Source organism: Cephus cinctus, unplaced genomic scaffold, assembly GCF_000341935.2.
Source record: "Cephus cinctus unplaced genomic scaffold, Ccin1 Ccin1_scaffold0692, whole genome shotgun sequence".
Taxonomy (NCBI): domain Eukaryota; kingdom Metazoa; phylum Arthropoda; class Insecta; order Hymenoptera; family Cephidae; genus Cephus; species Cephus cinctus.
Genome location: NW_014333315.1, coordinates 131,956 through 155,059, shown reverse-complemented (window position 1 = coordinate 155,059; position 23,104 = coordinate 131,956). Strand labels below are relative to the sequence as shown.

Genomic DNA, 23,104 nt, shown 5'->3' with positions numbered 1-23,104 from the left:
ATTGGCAAAGTTAACTTGTGAAAAAGAGTAACCGGCCATTATCTGCTTAATTACAATGAATTTAAAATAAGAATGAAAAGAACAATTTTTAAATACGGCTGCCGCTTCATAATCAATTTCGTCCAGTAGTCAAGAGGAACGTCGGAACGCGAACCAGTGTGACTGGAGGACCTCAGCTGTTTTTATTCGAGTCGCTGCGTATCTGGTGAGTCAAGAGGTTATTAGAATGTTTTCACGATAAGCTTGTCCATCGTTCACATTATTTAAGTGACTCTATCGAATAAATGGTGTGTATTAATTTTTGGGACCAATTAAGAAGTCCCACTATTGATTCTAGTGCAAGAGACTGGTTCTCTTGGCTGTGATGCTGACATTTGACAGTTCGTTATTTTGACATACGCTTGGCGTTTCGTCCCAGATGATTACGTCACCGTTATTCTGCATACAAACAAAACAACAAAGAAAAATCATTAATTACGTATATACTTCCTTGTCCTGTCATTATTATATACATATTTTCAAAATTTGCACGGCTTACTACCTAATATAAATAATGTAACGTTCCTTACCTATTTTCAATATGGAGCGACTAGACCTTTTTTTGTCAACTAGTCAAAAGCTTAATTTCTAAAGAAAAAGGTCGATTTCCATTGGTATTTTTTGCAATCAAAAACTTGCTTTGCATGCCTATATAGATAAGAGTTATTGGGAATTACATATATTCACAAATAGCGTCTCTATAATTAAATTGCGAATCGTTGTCGAATGCTTGATTCATGTCAACCTTGGCTGCATTCAATAGCTCAATAAGTAAGTAATACACTGTATAAAAGTGAGCTACTTCAGAGAACTCAGGGAATGATAAAAATGCCACCCTGCCTTTTTTTGCCGATGGTACCTAAAAGGGAAGAGGTTATATACAGCATAATGAGTACTATTGCTAATAGGGTGTACATACATATCACTAGGTTGGCTCCGACACGGAAATAGAGAAAGATGCGCGTTGGATAACATCGAATGCACCAACTCCAAGTAGGAAAAGAGTGATGAAAAGCGGCCTGAAGAGCCGAAAGGGATAGCGCATGACACCATACCGCGAATGTCACCACCATTTCTAGTATGCAAGTCATTATAGCTTATCGACAAGGTCTCGGATATAATATAATATTTTGCAAGGATTTTGAAGTGGTGCGAATACCTTGTAGAGGCGCCTTCGTCATATCCTCCGGAGTACAATGTTATAACGCTCCGACTTTCGTGTAACTTCTTAGCGTAAATTTCCTGGTGAATTTGGAATTCAGTAGCAAAGCTTCGCTCGTTCGCTCTAAAGTATAATAATGAAAGTACAAACATTGATGAAATTGTATTGAAAATGACTGTATAGTTATAGGTTATGGCGAATTAATACATTCAAAATTTCAACGGTATTTCTTAATTATGTAGAGGAATAAAATTATATTTATTATTTTAATATGTTGGTTATTCTCACGATTGAACATATAAAAGTACCAGAAAATTGTATTATGTTGTATTACGTTAACATATACTTTTATTTCTTTAACCGCTCTAACAAATCCTTTCTTTGAAGAAGGCGCTCAGGTTCGTCCTTGAATGACCCATATTGCTCCAATTACTACGCAGTAACAAGCAGTTACCTAACTCAGGGGCTTTATTTATTGGTTAAAGGCAAACTTTTAAAATATGAAATAGGCTGTACTCTTGATACTCTCTCACTTTTCTCTTTCTCTTTCTCTTTCTCTTTCTCTTTCTCTTTCTCTTTCTCTTTCTCTTTCTCTTTCTCTTTCTCTTTCTCTTTCTCTTTCTCTTTCTCTTTCTCTTTCTCTTTCTCTTTCTCTTTCTCTTTCTCTTTCTCTTTCTCTTTCTCTTTCTCTTTCTCTTTCTCTTTCTCTTTCTCTTTCTCTTTCTCTTTCTCTTTCTCTTTCTCTTTCTCTTTCTCTTTCTCTTTCTCTTTCTCTTTCTCTTTCTCTTTCTCTTTCTCTCTCTCTCTCTCTTTCTCTTTCTCTTTCTCTTTCTCTTTCTCTTTTTTACCTCCATTCATTAAGATATATTTTTATTTTCGTTTGAATGAATTTCGCAAGAAATCCGCATACCCAGAGGGTGACTGAATTTATCCCCATTTTCCTCAGTTCACAATTAGATTTGGCATACAGCTATATAAAAGTGTTATATATCATGAAATTCTTGATGCAGCCTCCAGACTTCATATCAAGCTAGAGACCCTTCATCAATGTCGTTATTCATCATCAGGGTACGGTTGAACTTTTCCAAAAGATTACCGATTCCAGACTCGATAGGCACAAGAGCCAGAGACTTAGGGGTAGCTCGGGGTTAGCCAAGTCAATTTAAAAGTCGAGAGGTTCCAGAGGTCGCGTTGTTGTATTCAGCTTGGGGCGGCTGTCACGTTACCGGTTCCTGGTTGCTACTCCCCACGCTGTGAAACATACCGGAGTGGGGTCTCAGTAGCGTCGAGTAGCGTGGAAAACCTAGTGCTACCCTTGTGCACACCAGACGCCATCGATCTATGCTACTTCCGCACTCCATTTCCAGTCAGAGTTATGTACCTTGCGTTCACCTATCTCCATGTTGGGCATCGCTAGCGTCGCTTCTGGCAAATTTTATGAAACTGCCTGTAGTCCTATCGTGGTTGAGTTACATGCTCGTCATGCGAAAAATTTCATACCAGAAAAATACTCGTTCAACAATGATACATACTCCTTGGCCGAATTCTTAAGCCTCATGCGAACTTTACGAAGTTACGGTCGTGTACAGTGGAAGCTGCGGAATATTCGAAGAGATTCTTCGCGTCTGTTTCTTTTTACAACCCCTTGTGTCTCCTCGACAGTTCTATGAAAACTACGGATTTTATTGAAAGAACCCGATGTGGACATTTCATTTGCAGGCGCAATACAATTTCGGTTGGGGGTTTAGTTAAGCTTGCATGACCTACGGAGAGGATTCGCGCCAACTTGAATTTCAGACAAAAAGTAGTTTTCTTGAAATTCTTAAGTATCGATCTCTCGAAATTCTTTGACAACGACATTTTCCTCAATGAAAAGCCCCTTGATCTTATTCGTAGGGTAGTACGAGAAGTATTCCCATCATCCATGCTTGTTTTTCATGTGGTTTCTGTCCTTTTTTTCTGTTATCGAGAATCACTTCTCCTGCACCCTCCTCCCGCTAAAAAGGGCTTTTGATTCTACCACTATAGTATTTACAGCGATTTCCTTTTTTATATGCAAATAGCATCATGTAAAAGTAAAACTAAACGGAAATAATTCGTCCATAGAAATTGGCCTTATTCATTTCATAACCGCGAACGAATACAATGTACTGATCGTGAAAAGGCAGACAAAGCAAACTTCTATCCCAGTACGGACTACAGCGATGGAATCTTTCCGTTTACGTTCCGGATTTAAGACCGTTGTATTAGGTATAATCCATGGATAGACTAGAAGATTTACAATATCGTACAGGTATGTACAATAATTAAGAAACACAATAATTTTTTTGTCACTTATCTTACTTGAACTTCCATTTTCATTTTTTCCTTTGTTTTTTTTTTTAACATTACCCGATGTTCTTGCTGAGTTCTCGAGAGGATCAAGAAAAACCTTAAATATTGGAAACGTAAGGTTCTCGCAGTGACTCACGGCATCCCGTCGAGACTTTTGCGAACCCATGGTGGCCGACGAACCCCCATAGTTGAACGAATAATCTAATTCAGCGGGACCCCCCAAAGACAATATCCCTTCCCTAGGTCTGCTTACTAGCATTTCTCGACTCCCTCTAGCACCCTTACCCCCATACTCTATTTTTCATCGCTTCTTTTTCTCCCTAGTTTTACCTGCCCTCTTTGGCCCTGTTACATGTTCTACATGCCGATAGCGGCACACCCCATCCCTTGACCTAAATTCTCTCTCATGTTTATCATCCACGTACTGTGTTACTCGATGACGCCTCCCAGCATGAATAACATGAATCATATAAGAAATTTCAAAGGATCTTGAATCTCAAATGAAAGATATAATTAACCTTTCTCGTTTTCTTGATGAGTTAGTGCCAGGTAAATCCTCCCACAATTAGCCCCTATTGTACCGACGCCACGAGAATATCAAATAATCCATCTGACCCTGCATGCTCAAGGACCAAACAAAACAACATTTACTATTCAAGGTACTTTCAAAATGATGTAGTATGACGAGGAGTACATGCATTTCCTGCTTGTCGATACGAGAAGGACGTATACGATGTGTAAACCATGACGACGCTTTTCCGACGCTACTAAAATTCTTCGTCAATATATCTGTATCCTGTGATACATTAATATCATATGTAACATCTTCGAACGATATATGTACAAGCTGGAAAACGAATATCTATCGAGCCATTAGCAATTTTTCTTTACTCGTTTCACTTTCCCTCGTTTGTCGTTCACGATTGTTAATTATTGTGTAGGTTATTCCTATAAGGTTGCGCATCGTTTTGTCACTGGGAAAATACTAACCTAATATATCACAGGTTACATATAGAACGCAGGTATTTCCAAAACAGGGGTTGACGATCCGGTTGTTGTATTATGGCTTCGCTCGAAGAGGGCTTCGACACTTCGTTAACGTCGGGGTTTCGGTGATGGAGTTAAGGGATGATCCTGAAGTGAAATTGAAGATGAGAGTAACACTCACGTATATTACTCTAATATATGCACATTGCCCGTCATCGATGCCTTCCTGAAAGTTTCAATACTATTTTTCACATCTATATGCACTGAATAATTTCAGATCGATAGCCAACCGAAACATAAACCGATTTGCGTATTGAATATAGTGATATTATATCAACGAATTTACAAAGTTGAATATTAACAGGGTATGCAATCGATAATAATATCCACCCCGAAAACTTCTTATTTATCGATCACCGATTCTAGTTTACAGTAACCTTTTTTTTCTTTACTTTCTAGTTTATTAATTCGTAGCACAAGAAAATATTTGATAAAAGTTTCCGCTTGTATCCACCTAAATTTCATAGCCATTGAAATATGTATCTTTTTATTTTATCAAAACTAGACCGATATACGTATTCCGAGGATAACGAAGAGCAATTAGCAACGCTAGTTGCATTTAAGGGAGTTACAAAAAAAGATATAGAAAAGGTAAAAAAATATAAAGAGAATGAAGTACGTAGAGAAGAGGAAAAGAGAGTATATAAAAAATACATTAAGGAGCCACTGCTCCTCTCGGATCCTACGAAGGACCGTTGTCGGGTTAAACCCCTGAGCCGTGAGACCCAAGGGAAACCCCTGTGAAGGATAAGAATACAGCTAGATAGCAATTATTATAAACTAGAGAAAGTACGTATAAGGGCCTGGACCAAGCCGTTTGCAGATCAAAAACGCACGATCTAAGTCCAGCCTCTACGGACATCGCGGGCCCGTCTTATGCACTGCGACTGCTGTGTCGCAGAGGCCGAATAGGATTTTCGAAGGGGATTTTGAACTGTGACCAACTTCAGCCGCAGACGCAGAACGCATGCTACAATAAAGCATATTTGTAAAGGTCTGTCTGGATTAGGCACTTTCGGATACTTTGGTCACAGACGCAGAACAGCTGAAAAGGGAGCCAGACTAATATCGCGATCACCCCTAGCCGAGTCGTCCGCAACGAATCACTTGGCAGCAGCGATTGAGAGATCCTCAAGAGATTTACAATTATATTTACAACTTTCGTCACTTTATGCCGACTTGTCGATACTCGGGGCAGGTTAGACCTAAGGAACCACGTTTGTCACCGAAAGCGAACCACTTTAACAGTCGATCACCGGGCAAAATGTTCCCGACAGAGGTAATTAGAAGTTACCGGATGACCAATTTCATCCATGCGTCAAGTGAACAAGCGAACGCAGACGGACATAAGCGCTCCTTTACAAAGCGCAGTAAGGGATGCTGACGCTAACCCCACAACACGCCACCGCTCAAACCGTCATGATGCATTTACTGGAGTTGACTGTCATACCAAAGTGGTATCACGGAAGAAACTATAGCCCAACGGAAGATAGAAGTCAGTTCACATAGATGGGAAACATAATATTGAAACTGTCTGGACGGCATCAATGACGGGCAATGTAGAAAATTACAGAGTGCTAATTGATTATTTTGTTTACTTATGATCAAATATATTTATTGTTAAAAATTATTTACTCATATTTTCTTCTATCGTTATCCATTATGCTGTACTAGTGTCATAGCTGTCATAGTGTCTTGGGCATTTTTTTATGACATGAGATCATAACGCTGACATAACATAACCTTACTCAATGCTTTCAGGCGAGGTTCGGTCAGAAAAGTTTGGGTTGATTATTATCATTACCAAAACTCTCGTTTCAAGCTAGGGGGATAGTACGAATATGATTTTCTAGTAATTACGAAGTCAAATTAAATTGCAGATGTGATTTACTAGTGGTGGTATCTGGTATGTCTAGAGGGATGCACTAATGTGCAGATTTTGTGTGTGCACGCTATTCCAGTTAATTTTCAAGGGTACAATGATGTCGCGAATGCTAAAAGTAGTAGCAATCGATTTTTCACAATTCGTCGTGCGTGGATTTAACCAAGTGTGATCGAGTGCTATTATCTCGTAAAAAAAGTCTAACGTAATAAATTTCTTTATGAAGTCATGTCAAGAAATTATTTAAAAGCTCGTAAAGGTCATTCACGAATCAAGAAATCGTATTCTGTGAGTACTTTCTACGAGGGTTAATTAATTTTCGATCCCTCGAGACTGTGAGGGTATTTATACACCGTTCGACTCCACTACCCTTAGCTGCATTTCTTATCGAAAGTTCAGGCAACCCGTGACGTTCGAAGAGTCCGGTAGCCTTACGAGCACCTTTAGTACAGCTTTCGGGATACACTGTATACCTATCCTTAATCTTTATTAATTAAATCGCAATTAACACCGTAGCACTTACCACCCATGTTTATGTATATACGTATATATGCTATACCATATATTTATAATATATCAGGTTATAACGTAAGGGCACTCGTCGCGTGTTTAACCGTGATTCGCGAAGGGTTGGTTACGTTATGGGAACTTGGTGCCGAATGACGTTGCGTGTCCGGACTCTTGGCGCCAGCCGAGCGAAACGGTTCACGAAAGCTGCCACGAAATATTTAGCCAGACGATATTCCGTCACATCTTTGTATAGTTACGCGAATACGAGAATAATAAACGCAAGATCGGATACGCTTTGAATATCGTCATCCTGATAACTTCTGATACGACAAAATGCTTTGTGTACTCTACGCCATTGTCTATTAGAAATACCAGTTCTTGCATCCTTACCTGGAAACATTTATAATGTTTATATACCATATACGTGATGTATTTGATAATAAATATTCTCACATAAAGCAAGATTTTGACTCCTTCGAGTCCAGTTCTACATACTGTAACGTAATTACAGTTTTGATTCTGTATGTGAAATCTATGAAGATAAGTTCCTTAAGTTCAGATCTATGCTTATGTTTCTATACATTTTTCTCTATACAGGAGAACGGTATCGAAATTACATAGGTTTTCGTTGCTCTGTGACGGTATTAAACCTTTTTATTTGGAACATGGCAATTCGGTCAACTGTTTCATTTACTGTTTCGAAATCATTATAATTTTCGTGAGTGTCGGTAAGAGTTTGCAAAAATGTCAAAACCGTGACGGAGATATATCCTGAAGTCTGGAAAGCAGTCAATTTGCGAAATTAAATTATATGAAGTGAAATTATCTCAATATATTGGGTATATATATTTCTATATACTGTAGCGTCGTCCGATATATTCAATTTCCAGTTCTGTAGAATTTTGTAGAAATAGAAATAACACGAATAGGAAGTAAATCTACTTGTCGCTTTTGCTCGGGGGTTTGGTACGTTTACGAAGTTACCTACGTTACCTTTCAAAACTGACAGGTAAATTTACTACTATGTTTTTGAGACGAAGGGAGTCAGGCCTGGTACTTTAAACGTCATTTTGAAAATTGGTCAAGTAAGAAGCGTGGGTTTGTTCAAAATAATGCTAAGACGCGAAAGATTTTCCGAACCGGAAAGTGGAGGAACTTTTTCGAGAATAGGAGAGAAGTAAAACGTAAGAGAGTCGAGAGTGATGACGTAACAATGGCTATAGATGTTTGGAGCCAGTTCAAAAGATCCTATATGACAAAAGAGACAAAGGGTTGATCGAGCGAAAGCGATGAGTAAGTAGAAGAAAGGGTGGAATTTGTTTTTTTCTAGTGACAAATGAGTTTTTTCTTATCACTACGTTTAAAATATGTCTAACTGATTAACATACCTGGGATATGTAATAGATAACGCACGTGCAATATAGAACTAGGATAATTCATAGCTTTCATAAAATGTAACAAATTTATGTCAAATGATTATGCGTTATATTGAAAAATAAAATAGATTAGTTTATTTTGGTGATACTGGAGATGAGAAAAGATAAATTACACTTGAGGAGTCTTCGTGCGTAAGAGGCATCTATATACGCTTTATATTTCGTGTCCACAGGCGGTAACGATCCATCCAAACTCGTATGGGATATTGTTATGGGGATGTGCTAATTTCGAATTACTTTGGATTCCCCCATCCCCCAGTCGCAGGTTGATGGCTACCATTAGAGATATAACTATATCGCGTGAAATATTGTTTTAACATTCAAAAGATTTTTCAATTGCTTTCTCTTGGAACTTACAATACAAACAGTTTGTTTTCTTGATCAAGCATGTAAGGGGAAAGAGAATGGTACATAATGGTAAAGAAAGACGGGATCCTTTGCAGTGGTGGAGGTAGCAGTAAATACGCATTTTCTTTCCTTTGTTCTTGTTTCAATACTTAACGAAGGTTCCTGCGGTAAGCTCGAAAAGTTCATGAGCCGTGTCAAGCATTTATAAGACGCAGAATTTGGGTAACCAGAGGCGATGGGGGAAACGACCATGGCCATCAGAAATCGTTAAATAAAAATAGGTAGGCGTTGCGATTATGAGAATCAACAGAGTAGGGTGGGTAAAGGGATTTAACGTAAATGTCACGACGTTCAGTATATTTAAAAGGTGCAGCGAGGGTTTATTTCGATATGATATTACTTAGAAGCAAAAAAGGCCTGGCAATTTTTTCTCTTTGCTTCCCTTATTTCGTAGCTTCACTTTCATATTTCCTAGCCATAAACACCTCTCCTTCTTTCTCTCGCTCGTTTCTTACTCATTCTTGATAGCAATGGAAACATTGAGGCCGATGCTTTTTCGCCCACGAGAAAGGACGAAATGGCAGATGTTAATGGAGCCGGCCACTTTTAAAGATTAAAGATAATTCCATAGCGTATCGCCCTCCTGTTCTCCAATATAAGGTATCATCTAGATACAAGATAATACGAATCGATAGCCATTCGTCGCTTGGTCTTTCGTCTATTGAACACAGCAAGGCGATATTAGATTATCGGTTCTGAATATTAAAAAACAATACAATCACTCCTTTTTTTGAATTTGATATTGTATATTTGAGTATTTGTATTATTCACAAACGCTGCAGGATATTAGGATAGGATATATAAATATGCTGAATGTGCCATATTTTCAATATCAGTAGGGATGGGTTTTAGATTTAGTAGTTATATGAAATTTGATATATTTTTTTCTTTTGAAATCTTCAAGTTTTTATTTGTTATTATACATTAAAGTAGAGGATCTGACGAACACAGACCAGGAAAATCGTCGGGTTATCTATGCCAAGGGTACATAACCTTGTGTACCTATTACACAATGAGAACGTCCCAGCCCATATGTTTTGCGTGATTGACAATATTACATTTCACGAGTTTCTATCCGCGTAATTGAAACACTCTTCCCGTTCTCATACGCTTTTTATGTTACGACTTCATGATATTACTAGCTACGTCGTAATAACAGCATTACTTTGACATATTGTCTCGAACGATATTAAACAATTTTGAGAAATATTAGAAACTGAGGTAGGTCTATATCGACTTATGACGTAGCTGAAATCTATCCGTAATAGCGTCTAATATGTATATAGAATTTCGCCAGTTTTTTTCGAACAATTCTATTTCCGTACGAGAGTTGTATAGATCTAATAAATTGCTTCGTAATTACCCTCTGGTTTTGAATCGCGATAACTCATGCAATTTTTGATTGTTAAATGGCTGCAAATTTATTAAGTAACACATAGGATATTAATGATGGCGAACAAACGTTATTAACCTTACAATTATTCATAAGGGTCCCTGTTAACCCAAGGAACAAGGATACGTCCTCTGCCATGTCTTCATTTTCCATCTTCTCGTTTGCTCCCCTACAAAACCGTAGAAAAGTACTCACGGTAGCTTCTTTATTGATTGCTTAAAGGAATTGGCCGGCGCCGCCCGCGTCGCATTGGTCGATCGTTCGCCGAGTGACGTCACTCGGGCACCCTGCTATTGATTTTCCCGAAATAGAGCGTCGGGATTGGTCCGCGAGCCCGGAAAAACGAGGCAATACCATGTCCACGTGACCTGCGGTAACGTCACCGCGCAAAAGCCGCGGCCATGGCTCATGCGAACTGTCTTCGCATGCTCGCCACCGACGGCGCGCGCGTCGCTTGATGAACTACTCGTATCCTTGCGACTACGGAACGGCACGGTCTAAGGGTAGACGTGCAATAATGTTCGCGAGCGCGGCTCCGAACTCTATCACGACCGATATCACGTTTGTTATAGTGCGCGAGTTGTGACTTTTGTTCAGTGATCGAGAGGATCGCCTCCCAGGAGTTTTCTCGAAGGATTTTATCGTAAACGACATTGCTATCATTGGGGGTAAGTCTGCTTTATCATCGATCGTGTCTTAACGGCCTGTCGGACTTCCGTTCACCATCGATTATCCCTATGGGGTTCTAAGTTTCGTATGTAATTAACTACATTAACTACCTCGTACGTGCTCTAATGATTTTCTGGTAAATTGATATTGCTCGATGGTGATTTCAACGTAGGACTTATGTTGAGACTTGTATCGATCACCGAGGCGTCGCTTTTTCGACGTCGTAATCTTTCAAGGCGGAGCATCGACGAAGATGGTCGTTGAAGGGTATATTCGAAAAATATCAAATTTCAACTCTCCTTCAATCTGTGCTAGACGGTACAGTTAGTATTATGTTCAGAACGGTGTAGTATCGTGGGCTGCCATTTTGATGGCTTTAGGGTAGGTTCTGTTCGCTGAAAAACAATCAACCTTGAATTTAAAGCTTTAAATTAGTATTTTCGTATAAAACTTAGTAAAAAAAGTCTAGACAAATTTTTGTGTCCTTGACATGGTGTATGATGCAGACTTGTATCCCCACTATAGTCATCGCGCATTTCTAATTCGTTTTACCCATATAAATACATTTGCGATGACGGATCAAAGATCAGTCGATCATAGCATTGAGTCAACTACTACCAATTAGGTTCAATCATCTAATCATAATTCCAATATCCATCATTTTAAATATTCCAAGTGCGTTTCAAAATTTTAAATTGAGTTTGACTAATTCGTTGCACATAGACAATTTTTCGTTCAAAATTACCATGAAAATCATGATAATCCTTGAACACCGTGGCATTTCATAACGTATCATATGTTTCTTTTAAAATATTTCAATATAGGACTTAAGTTACTTGGATGCCATATGTGTTATCCAACGCCTGTATTCTATATCCAACTAAAGACAAATTTGAAAAAGCAGTGACGTATTACGCTTACGTATTTAGCGAATCCTCCACTCGACTGACAACCCTTACGAAATACGAGCTTCTCGATATTCACGTAGTATCATAATTCTGCCCACACACCTTTCCCGTCTGGACATTATTCGAGTGACTCATCGTTCATCCCTTGGTATCCCGTTACCAAGCACCATATTCGACCCATTTAATATTTTGTCTTGTGCTACAAAGACTTAAATAATTTTCACTCTGCTGCTTTATTAGTGAACGGGTTTGAAGAACCCGGCACTTTGTACCCTTTTATTATTTACCCTTTTTAAGGGACAAGTGAATCATTGAAAACACCTACGTGTCATACGAATTCCTTATCGATTAATCGATTAGTATTAATAGCAGATTTGATTGTGTTCTAAAAAATTCGTCATCGCGCCTTTGATGATAACAGTAATGTGATTTGATCGACAACGCGTTACTGGATCTTTGGAATTGAAACAAGATTATACCCTTATGCTATGGATTGTAAACTCTAAGCTCTTAAGAGAACTTTGATGGAACTTGGAAGATATACGTTATTTAAAATTTCCAAAAAATATCCATTTCATTAATCGTTACAATTTAATTTAAATTGTACCCGCTTGTATCATATATACGTTCTCAAGCATTATTCAAATAATTTATAACGACTCCGTTATTAAATGCTCATGCCCTTTAGGATTCCCATAGGATACACAATAGGCCGACGCTCGATCCATAATGAATTCTCAACGCTCTTTAATTAAACGAGGAGTTACTACGTTATTTAATCGAAATAATTCGCGTCCATTAAATCAATATATATTGACTTAACGTTTAAACAATTTTTTTTGTCACAGCAGGTCCACCCAGGAATACGTTAAAAGCAAGAGAAACTAAAAGAAAAGCTTGAAGATGTCGTCGGTGAAGGTGGCGGTACGGGTACGTCCCTTCAACAACCGGGAGATTTCCCGTGAAGCACAATGCATCATCGATATGACTGGCAATACCACCTGTAAGTTACTATTACTCTACAAAAAACGATGAATTTCTATTACGCTTCGTGTAACATGGGTGACAATCATCCTAACGACCTATATCCGTACATGTGTTAATTATGATAATGATAGACTGCGATTACCTGTATGAATGTTTTATCTACTCAAAAATCAGATAAATACATGCATACCCAATGCTGATAGGTAACTTTTTTGAAATTTTATAAAAGTGACTATTTATAATCCAATCACTGTTTCGGTAGTACAGTCGCATAGGTCTAGTAGTTGTTGCGCGTATATACTGGACATGTAGTAGTATTGCAGGGGAAAAAACACAAGAAAGATTTTAAGAAAAGGATAAAACATAGAAGGGAAGGGCTCAGTCAGCATCTCTGAGCAGGATCGATACTGGTAGCGGCACTGGTGACTCACCATGTTTCCTTTTATTACTTCTACTCTGTTTTCGTTCCAAGGATTCGATTATAACTTGAGAGAAGTAATAAACGATATACACACATATATACATATAGTATATTTACAATCTATATATTTATATATCAGTCTTCCTGTGGTACAAAAATGCAACTCGAATATCGTATTCAGGAATCTTTGGATAAGGATAATTTGGATCGAACTTATTCTACGATATTCGAATGATAATTGATAATCTGATTATCGTAGACTCGAGAAATTCTCATGCAATTATTATACATCAATATATCAGACAGGTATTAGTTTCAAAATTCTATTTCTAGAAACAATGTACAGCCTTAGTAACAATTTCATCTGCTGACGCGATAAGCCGTCCTACGTCAGCTGAAAACAATGCGTGATTAAAAGGTCGTGCACCAGTAACTTTTTCCAACTTCATAACGTATCCACCGTTGTAGCGTGTATCGACCTTCTTGTCGAATCCCTCTATCCCACGGAAATAATCAGGATTGTTTCCGCTCAATCTCGTCTCGCAATTTCCGCTGTGGAATGTCTCCCATGCTTCACATACAAAATAATATCAACAGATTTCCCATATAGGTAATGAACGAAACCACGATATACGATTGCAACATATCTTTCGCTAAGAACTTTCATTTTCTGGGTGTTACCTGCCCTTTTCTTATCGCTGTTGCTTGTAAAAGGCCTTTGCCCTTTCACGCTGAAATAATTGAAAAGGAGAATGAAGCAGTCTTGATTAAATTTGTTCTTTCAATTTTCTCCCTATTCAATCATCAAAAGCTGAATTAGAAGTTTTTTCGCTGTAAGATATCACGCAAACGCATTTCCAGTATTTTGTCTGAGGTGGTGGTATTATTTGTACATCGTACTAGGTATATCCATATGTTACGTATCTAGAATTTTTCGTTTTTATGTCCGTTCTGACCGCATGTGGGTGGTATTTATTTAGGGGTAGAGTTTCAGTCGCGTCATGAGGATGGTTTCAGGTGATCAGTTTTCAGGGTCGAAATAAAATAGTAGCCTTATTATAAAAGAAATTTGTCATACTGATTCCAAAAGTCTATTTATTGCGTTATACATCAAATACGTGATATTATTCCCTTCGATTATGATTAAGAAATTCGCCTCAATCCAGCTGTTTATTTTTCTATTTGTATCGAAGAAATGGCGCACAATTAATCATCAACCCAATTACGAAATTAATTTGTCCCGTCGCGGCTTCCCGTGGTCTTTCGGGCTTAAGCATCCCACACATTTTGTCGATTGGACGGGCTACGTGCTTCAGCATTACCTTTTACTTGAAAGCCCTTCGAACCCCTCCTGCGTTTCTGGATGATCTTCGACGCTCGTGAAAAGATTACGCCCGCGGTATTCGATAAACCTGATAGTTACTTCTTGTTTGTATTGGAAATTTACAGCAAGAAGCTAATTGAGGTTTCCTTCGTGTTTGGGCGTAATCGCCTGCAGGTAGGATTTTACGTATTACGTAAGCTCTGTCACGATAAACAAGATTAAATGGCAAACGGATGAGATAGTTCGCAAATGTGGATTAACGTGAACCCTTATTATCGTTTCTTATATGAAACGACAAAATGTAAGTTATTGCTGGGCAATTAATAACGTAGGTTGCAGAAATTAACGTTGCGACGTTGATCTTGTTAAATGCAGAAATTAATGAGAATTTATCAGAGCATATGGTATCTTTTGGTTAAATAGGTAAACTAAAATGAATTTTCTTTAACTTTCAGCAATAGTTAATCCAAAAGCGCCACCTGGCAGTAAGGATGCCATCAAGAGCTTCAATTATGACTATTCCTACTTCTCCATGGACGTAAGTAATCAGTTTACGGTTGCTTTATTACTTTTGTATCAATTGAAGCGATTTTGAGAAATTTCTGGGAAAAGTATGCGCTTCTCATTCGGAGCTAGAGGCTCTGTAAAGTCTGTACGTAGCTGCCTCTTATGAATAAATACAGAAGAAACCTATACTAGGATAGTACCTTGTGAAATATTCAAGATGGTATCGCTGCGGGGCACGCGCAAGCCGAAGACTTCCCACGGGATCTGGTATTCCTGTAAATGGCGTTGTCTAGTATCGCCTGCAACTTCATGAATCTTACGTCTTTACAATAAGTCGTATCGACAAACCTTATTTCAAATAAGGAGAAATTGTTACTCGTGTTTACTCGTAAAAATTTCCAGATGCTCGCAATCAAATGGGTTTATTAATATGTATATACAGAACTTTTTTAAATATTAAAATTAATCCATTGACGATGGTAAATTTGTATAATGGATAACATATTACTTACAGCCATGCGATACAAACTACTCTTCGCAAATTATGGTGTACAAAGATATCGGGGAAGAGATGCTGGAGCACGCATTCACTGGTAAGTCTTAAGAGAAAAGTTGGATTAAAATAAATTGTGCTTATACGATTCAAGAATTTTGTTTTATCGAAAAATCTTTGTGTCTGCAGGTTACAATGTATGCATATTCGCTTATGGACAAACTGGCGCTGGAAAGTCGTACACGATGATGGGTAAACAAGAGGATGGCCAGGAAGGGATTATTCCACAGATTTGCAAGGATCTATTCAGGAAGATCAGCAAGAATACGAGCGATCAATTGAAATTTTCAGTCGAAGTTAGCTACATGGAAATTTATTGTGAGCGAGTCAGGGATTTGCTCAATCCTAAGAACAAAGGAAATCTTCGCGTACGCGAACATCCTGCCCTTGGTCCTTATGTCGAAGATCTTTCGAAACTCGCAGTTATGTCCTACGAGGACATTCACGATCTCATTGACGAGGGAAACAAAGCAAGGTTTGTTATTGACCGATATATGATCTAATTACAAGTTAAAGGGAGTCTAAAGACTATGGAATATCTATGTTTTTCTAGAACTGTCGCTGCCACCAATATGAACGAGACTTCAAGCAGGTCTCATGCAGTTTTCACGATCTTCTTCACCCAGCACAAATGTGACAGTACGACCGGTATGGATACTGATACAGTGAGCAAGATCTCGCTTGTTGACCTGGCAGGATCAGAGCGTGCAGATTCAACGGGAGCCAAAGGTACCAGGCTGAAGGAAGGCGCCAATATTAACAAGAGTTTGACCACCTTGGGCAAAGTCATCAGTGCGCTTGCCGAGATCGTAAGAATCATTACTTTCTTTACTTTTAGATGATCGAACATTATTTAAATAGTTAGAGCTTTAGAGTAACGTAAGATTATTGTTTATGCTATGCTATCTTTTGTGGAACTCTTTAGGCGGTAGGTTTTGTAACAAAAGTGAATTGATGTCAAATGATCCAATACTATTTTGCGTGATGATAAATAATATTACTCACTTTTTGCTTCAGGCTACCAATCAAGCTACCAAAAAGAAGAAGAAGGCTGACTTCATTCCGTACCGAGACTCGGTATTGACTTGGTTACTTCGTGAGAATCTTGGAGGAAACTCAAAAACGGCTATGATTGCAGCCATCAGTCCTGCCGACATAAATTATGATGAAACTCTTTCTACACTTCGGTAATTATCATTGACGTATAAACATACGCAAGGGATTCTAAAAAAAGTTGTATCCACATGAAATCACTCCCAATCCCAGATACGCTGATCGAGCCAAACAAATCGTCTGCAAGGCGGTCGTTAACGAAGATGCCAATGCTAAGCTCATCCGGGAACTTAAGGAAGAGATTCAGAAGCTACGGGAATTACTGAAGCAAGAAGGAATCGACATGCAAGAAGGTAGGTTATTAAGTAAGTTATTAAGTAAAGCTTCAAAATTTAGTAAAAAATGATGGAACGAACGTGTACATACCAAGTTGTAGACTGCTAGCACAAAATAATGTCCAATCGCAAGTAAAAGAGGTAAGAAACGATCGAAATTCATCCCTTACGATTGGACAATTAAATGCAAATGTACCATATTTAAAAAACTTGAGTGAGATCGTTAAATGATCCGTATAAGAGGTAGGCCGAGTCATTTACATAGTGTTATTTTCTTTGTCCCCTTTGTGCTCGACGTAGGGCCAGATGGCAAAATCACTTATGAAAAGAAAGAATCTAGTAAGTAAACGATATACCAAACACCCCATCACTATCTGCCTCGAGTCAGCTTTTTCACAGCCAAGCTAACTACGTTTATTACCTCATTATACTTGTGTACCTTTATACTCATGTTTTAACTGCTTCGGCTGCCTATATTCATATATTATATATTTTTATTAATTAAGGGGATCAGTTCGTTACATTGCGGTTATCGTCGTACCTGTCGCGAATGATTTTTACAATAACAAGGATATCATCGTCACACGCGATATAAAGCTTTACGATGCCACGTTACAATTCTTGTTTGCATCGAACGTAATGTCGTCAAAGGAGATGCTCGCTGATAACGGAAAGACCTAATGTCGCACTAAAGAATCAAGAAGATCAATACCGAGCGAAGCCGATTTAATATGAAGTGGGAGCAGACGAATAATGATTATGCATAAGAACTTTGTGATTTACCAACCACACATAATTATATATCGTACAGAATGAGTGTCCGTTTCCCAATTCATTTGATATTTGTAGTTAAGATTAGCCTTTGCTTTAGCTTGGCCCCTTTCTGGCTTACGTACATTGAGCGTCTGCCTTTGGCCCTTGTCAAAGACGTTTATTCATAGAATTATATCGCTTTCTTCTCCATGATTAAGTTGCATGGCAGAACTATATTGCACTAAACACCAAAGAGATTGGTTTAGCTTATCGAAGGGTTTCATACCGGTCGCTGGGCATTGCGAATCAATATACGCGATCATGCAAATAATTGGTAGACATTTTTGCTCTTGCTATAAAATTACCCATTTGGCTTTCAGTGTTTTCAAGTGCGTGGTGTCAACTCCATTGTCAGGACTAACGGTATTTGAAGCGTTGAAAAAATAACTTATATCACCCCAGTTTCATTTTGATTTTTCAAATTCACTGATCAAATCTCTTATTATGAACTGTATTATTATCTCCTGTACCTCAATACTTTATGTTAATCTGTGAATCTTCAAAAGAAGAAGAAGAAGATTGCGAATCATCAATATTCCTTTGCGATTATATTTTTTTTATTTATAAATGCAACGAGAACCAGGATCCCACTGGAGTTTAAATTGAATTGGTATCATGTAATTAACGGGTTGACGCCACTCGTTTTCTCGCAGAAAGGTTCAATACGTTTCACGTCGTCTAGATAGATGCATTAACGATTTTCATTTGCTTAGGAGACGAGCCGGCTAACATCAAGGCAATCAAGCGTGAAGATGACGTCAAGGAAACCAGACAACGTGTACCGTCGCATCCAGCATCGACGCTTGCTGAGGAAGCAGTTGATCAACTGCAAGCAAGCGAAAAGCTCATAGCCGGTAAGTTATTCCACGAACCATAAGATAGTTCCAAGTAGATTAGTCGAATAGAACTTGGTTCAACTAGATATAAAATCATTGATGAATTATTCATTGACTGGCAGAACTCAATGAGACATGGGAAGACAAACTTAAGAGAACTGAATCAATAAGATTACAACGAGAAGCTGTTTTCGCTGAAATGGGCGTTGCTGTCAAAGAAGATGGCGTGACTGTTGGCGTATTCTCACCGAAAAAGACACCGCATCTGGTTAATCTGAATGAGGATCCACTGATGTCCGAGTGTTTGATTTATTATATCAAGGATGGCTTCACTAGGATTGGATCGGCTGAAGCTAACATTCCTCAGGATATACAATTGTGCGGACCGTATATACTCAGTGAGCACTGCGTTTTCGAAAATCACGAGGGTGTCATTACCCTTATGCCCAAGAAAGGAGCATTGATATATGTCAACGGACGAGAAGTTACTGAACCTATTATCCTGAAGACAGGATCGCGAGTTATCCTTGGCAAGAATCATGTATTTCGCTTCAATCATCCGGATCAGGTCCGCGAACGGCGTGAGAAAAACTCACCGGCTGAGACTCCAGGAAATGGCGAGACTGTTGATTGGAACTTTGCGCAGATCGAACTCCTTGAGAAGCAGGGTATCGATCTTAAAGCGGAAATGGAGAAGAGGTTGTTAGTTCTAGAGGAACAATTCCGGAAAGAAAAGGAAGAGGCTGATCAACTGTTCGAGGAGCAGAGAAAGGTACAGTACACTACATACTTTTCTTATATAATACTTGTTTTACAATATTTCACTTGTTCAGAGGACAAAGCTATTTGTCAAAGATATATGCATATTAATGGAAACAATGTTGTTAATATATTTTTTTTCGTGTTCAATCAGAATTATGAAGCCCGCATAGATGCCTTGCAAAAACAAGTTGAGGAGCAAAGTATGACAATGTCTATGTACAGTAGTTACACTCCAGAAGATTTTAACAATATCGAGGAAGATATATTTGGTGAGTATATTAAGACGCTGTGCTTAATTTTCTATTCATTTTATTAACAAATACTGCACCAACATAATCATGGAATATATAATATCATTGTATTCCTCATCTGAAATACTCATAGGATGTCATAATCACGCTTCCATTGATGCTGGCTCACCTCGTACGGTTTTCCATTATCATTCAGTATTCATCATCAGTTATTTAAAATTATTTCTAAATCTTGATGTTTCGACGCATGAGCTAGTGTACCCGGCTAAATCCGTCCTACATTGTGCTCAAAAGAGATTCAATCTTAATTAAACCAACAATATTCATACTGATTTTAAAATTAAAGTGAAATCTTTCTTACTTGCATGTATACATTTTTAAAATTTGATATGTCGCATGAGTCCAAGTGAAATAAGATGCGATCTGCATCTTGCAAATATCTTTGAAATTTTGTCTCTTTATTAGAACTTGGCTTGTGGCTTTGTTAATGCAATATACCGTTATGAGAGGGAAGTTTGCATTCGGAAAATTCAATACACAAAATACATATACACAATAATAACCCCATCATACGTAGTTTAACCCTATTCCTTAAAGGAGACGCAATGTGATTGTCTTTTATACGTCATTAAAATATCTCTAAATAACGTTCTTCGTTCCATTGATAAGTAAATCTTATTGTACACGTTACGCTCCTTTAACGGGATAATTGGGAAATACCTAACGCTTGGCTTTTCTGACTGTTTTGCCTGGTGACGGCTTGCATTTCAGTCAACCCCTTGTTTGACGCAGAGAGCAACTGGAGTGAGCGTGAATTTCAACTGGCTGCGTGGGCTTTCCGCAAATGGAAGTATCATCAATTTACCAGTCTGCGAGATGACCTCTGGGGCAATGCGATATTCCTCAAAGAGGCTAACGCCATTTCCGTGGAGCTTAAGAAGAAGGTAGTACCTACAAATTTCTATTGCTCTCCGTTATAACTGTTCCTAAATTTATTCAGAAATCATTTTAAAATCTTATGCAAGTTTTATTTCATACCATTAATTTTTGTTAAGGTTCAATTCCAATTTACGCTACTCACCGATACCCTTTACTCACCCTTACCCGTCGACCTTCTGCCAACAACCGACGATGACGAAGACGAGGAGAAACCATTCCCACGTACGATCGTTGCTGTTGAAGTGCAAGACACGAAAAATGGCGCTACTCATTACTGGACCCTGGACAAGCTTAGGTAAGTGTATCGTTATGGTAAAATTGTGTAATAACGTGAAGTGACTAAGACGTGAAGTGACAAATCCATCTCAAAGGCAAAAGATAGAATAATCGCAGTCACGTGAAGCACACAATATCAGCCGATATTAAAAGAATTCATTAGAATGTTGATTGATGAACGTCTCAGGTAGGCTTTTCATGTAGAAATTACTTGATATGTAGTATAAAAAGTGTTTGTTGCATTCCATCTCCTTGTATTCATAATTGCTAATTATTATTCCCAAGTCATCGCACTATAGACATAGGGGATATGACCACGAAGCGATACAAACGATGGGTCATTGATAAGAGCTGGACTTATCAATAACAATCAGGAGTGTTAAAGTCGTTCGTAGAATTGCGTTAAGTACAACGATCGTCGATCGGCTACTGCAGAAACAGCCACTAACCAAAATTGTACATGTTGACTAGTAGACAGCGCGTGGAGCTGATGCGGCACATATACAATGAAGACTTGAGTCCCAGCACTCCGGAGGCCAAAGAGGATTTTTTCCAATGCCTTACGGTCTACTCTAATCAGAAGTTTTCCCTCGCAAATCTTTTGCCTTCGAGGTTGGTGCTCGGTCGCGCACAATAAACATCCTATAACCGCTTCAGCTCGGCGGATACAAAATTCATTCTGGTTACAGAAACCTTAGAACGTTAATACTTGCTGAGAAGCGTTTCAACAATTTATAATGGCTTTGAAGAATGAGTTATGAATTCGTCGATGTGTTCCCATATCATCGTTTTATCGTATTCATACGTATCAGAAATTTGCGAAAGTCTTGGGTACACAGATTGATCCATCGACAATTCTAATGATCTACAGCGAGACTGGCGCTATATTTCCCCAACACACTCGTCCCATTTTTCTATAACACATTGACATCGTAATTCCCAGTTATTGTGTGGCCGCTTAAAGTACTCTCTTCAATCGACATTATAGCTTGGAGTACTTCGTATCGATTTCCATAAACGTGTTCTTTTGCTTGCGTAGATAGTGGCTACATCATCAGTTCAGGCTTTTCCTTCATCATCGTCCATTAAATCTTATGTTCGGTTGCTTGCAACGGCTTTCGCTTCTGCTAACATTACACTAAGCGTTGCTCCTTTAAGTATAGTGCCTGTCCGAACCCCACGGGACCTTTACTATCGTATGAGACTCTTTTATCACTTTCTGAAAATCGAGGAAGCAAAGTGTCTTGCATATTCAAGAGCATTGGTGATACTTGACGATACACATGAAGTCTGTATCCTTATAGGAATTACTGTGCAATACTTCAATTTATGCTTGAGACCACGAGCTTTAATGGGTGTTCTCCGTCTACAGAGCTTTCCTGGATACACTGCATGACAACCGATGTCTTTCTTACGTTTTACTTTCGTTTAGCTAATAGTGTACAATTACATAGGCAAAGACTGGAACTCATGAGGGAGATGTACCACAACGAAGCTGAACTGTCTCCAACTTCTTTGGATTATAATATTGAAACTATTACTGGCGGTGATCCATTCTATGACAGATTTCCTTGGTTCCGAATGGTCGGCAGGTAATTATCGTTGATCTTCTACGTTGTCGTAATTATACTTATTGAAGAGTTATTCATATTTTTATACATTATTACAGGTCTTTTGTTTACCTGAGCAATCTTATGTATCCTGTGCCATTGATTCACAAAGTTGCAATTGTGAATGAGAAGGGCGACGTTAAAGGATATCTTCGCGTAGCAGTCCAGGCCGTTGTCGGTACGTTTAACACTTAGGATTTTTTATCTCAGAATGTCACAGACCTCTAATCAGTCCTTCTTCTAGAAGAGGAAAACAGCGAATACTCAAGCGGTGTCAGACAATCCGCTCGTATCTCATTCGAGGATGATCTATTTGGTGGACATAGGCAGAACAAACGTGGTACTCTCCTGGCACAGACTTTGGAAAAGAATCAACAGAATCTGTTGCAAGAAGAACGCGTTGTTGAAGGTCAGACAGAAGGGAAAGACTGCAAGGATGTCAAGGACGAGGAAGAAGTCGGTGACGCTGACAGTGGCAGAGGAGATAGCTCCGTTTCTAGCGACATGAAGGAAGACGAGATGCCTGATCATCTTCAACCTGGTGCTCAATTTACATTCAGAGTAACGGTGCTGCAAGCAATGGGCATTTCCACAGAATATGCTGACATATTTTGTCAATTCAAGTACGTATATTGATAGTCATTATTTT

The 23,104-nt window shown here is 38.6% G+C and overlaps 1 protein-coding gene across 24 annotated transcripts in view; it reads left to right on the top strand.

Annotated features, from left to right (window-relative positions):
• Positions 1-7: 7 nt before the first annotated feature.
• The window catches only part of LOC107269957 (kinesin-like protein unc-104), a 28,536-nt gene continuing 5,439 nt past the window's right edge, over positions 8-23,104 (top strand). For 3 of the 24 annotated variants that reach the window (XM_025087342.1, XM_025087344.1, XM_025087341.1), the window contains exons 1-17: positions 12,692-12,791; positions 14,976-15,058; positions 15,542-15,620; positions 15,710-16,055; positions 16,134-16,389; positions 16,598-16,767; positions 16,847-16,986; positions 17,269-17,307; positions 18,495-18,635; positions 18,740-19,389; positions 19,531-19,648; positions 20,402-20,574; positions 20,686-20,864; positions 21,320-21,457; positions 22,300-22,437; positions 22,515-22,633; positions 22,700-23,078. In XM_025087342.1, coding sequence (XP_024943110.1) covers positions 12,692-12,791; positions 14,976-15,058; positions 15,542-15,620; positions 15,710-16,055; positions 16,134-16,389; positions 16,598-16,767; positions 16,847-16,986; positions 17,269-17,307; positions 18,495-18,635; positions 18,740-19,389; positions 19,531-19,648; positions 20,402-20,574; positions 20,686-20,864; positions 21,320-21,457; positions 22,300-22,437; positions 22,515-22,633; positions 22,700-23,078 — 3,248 coding nt within the window. Of the gene's footprint in view, positions 206-10,651; positions 10,880-12,636; positions 12,792-14,975; positions 15,059-15,541; positions 15,621-15,709; positions 16,056-16,133; positions 16,390-16,505; positions 16,509-16,597; positions 16,768-16,846; positions 16,987-17,256; positions 17,308-18,494; positions 18,636-18,739; positions 19,390-19,530; positions 19,649-20,401; positions 20,575-20,685; positions 20,865-21,319; positions 21,458-22,299; positions 22,438-22,514; positions 22,634-22,699; positions 23,079-23,104 lie in introns of those variants that run through there. The other 21 variants (XM_025087352.1, XM_025087355.1, XM_025087336.1 and 18 more) reach the window with 20 other exon arrangements.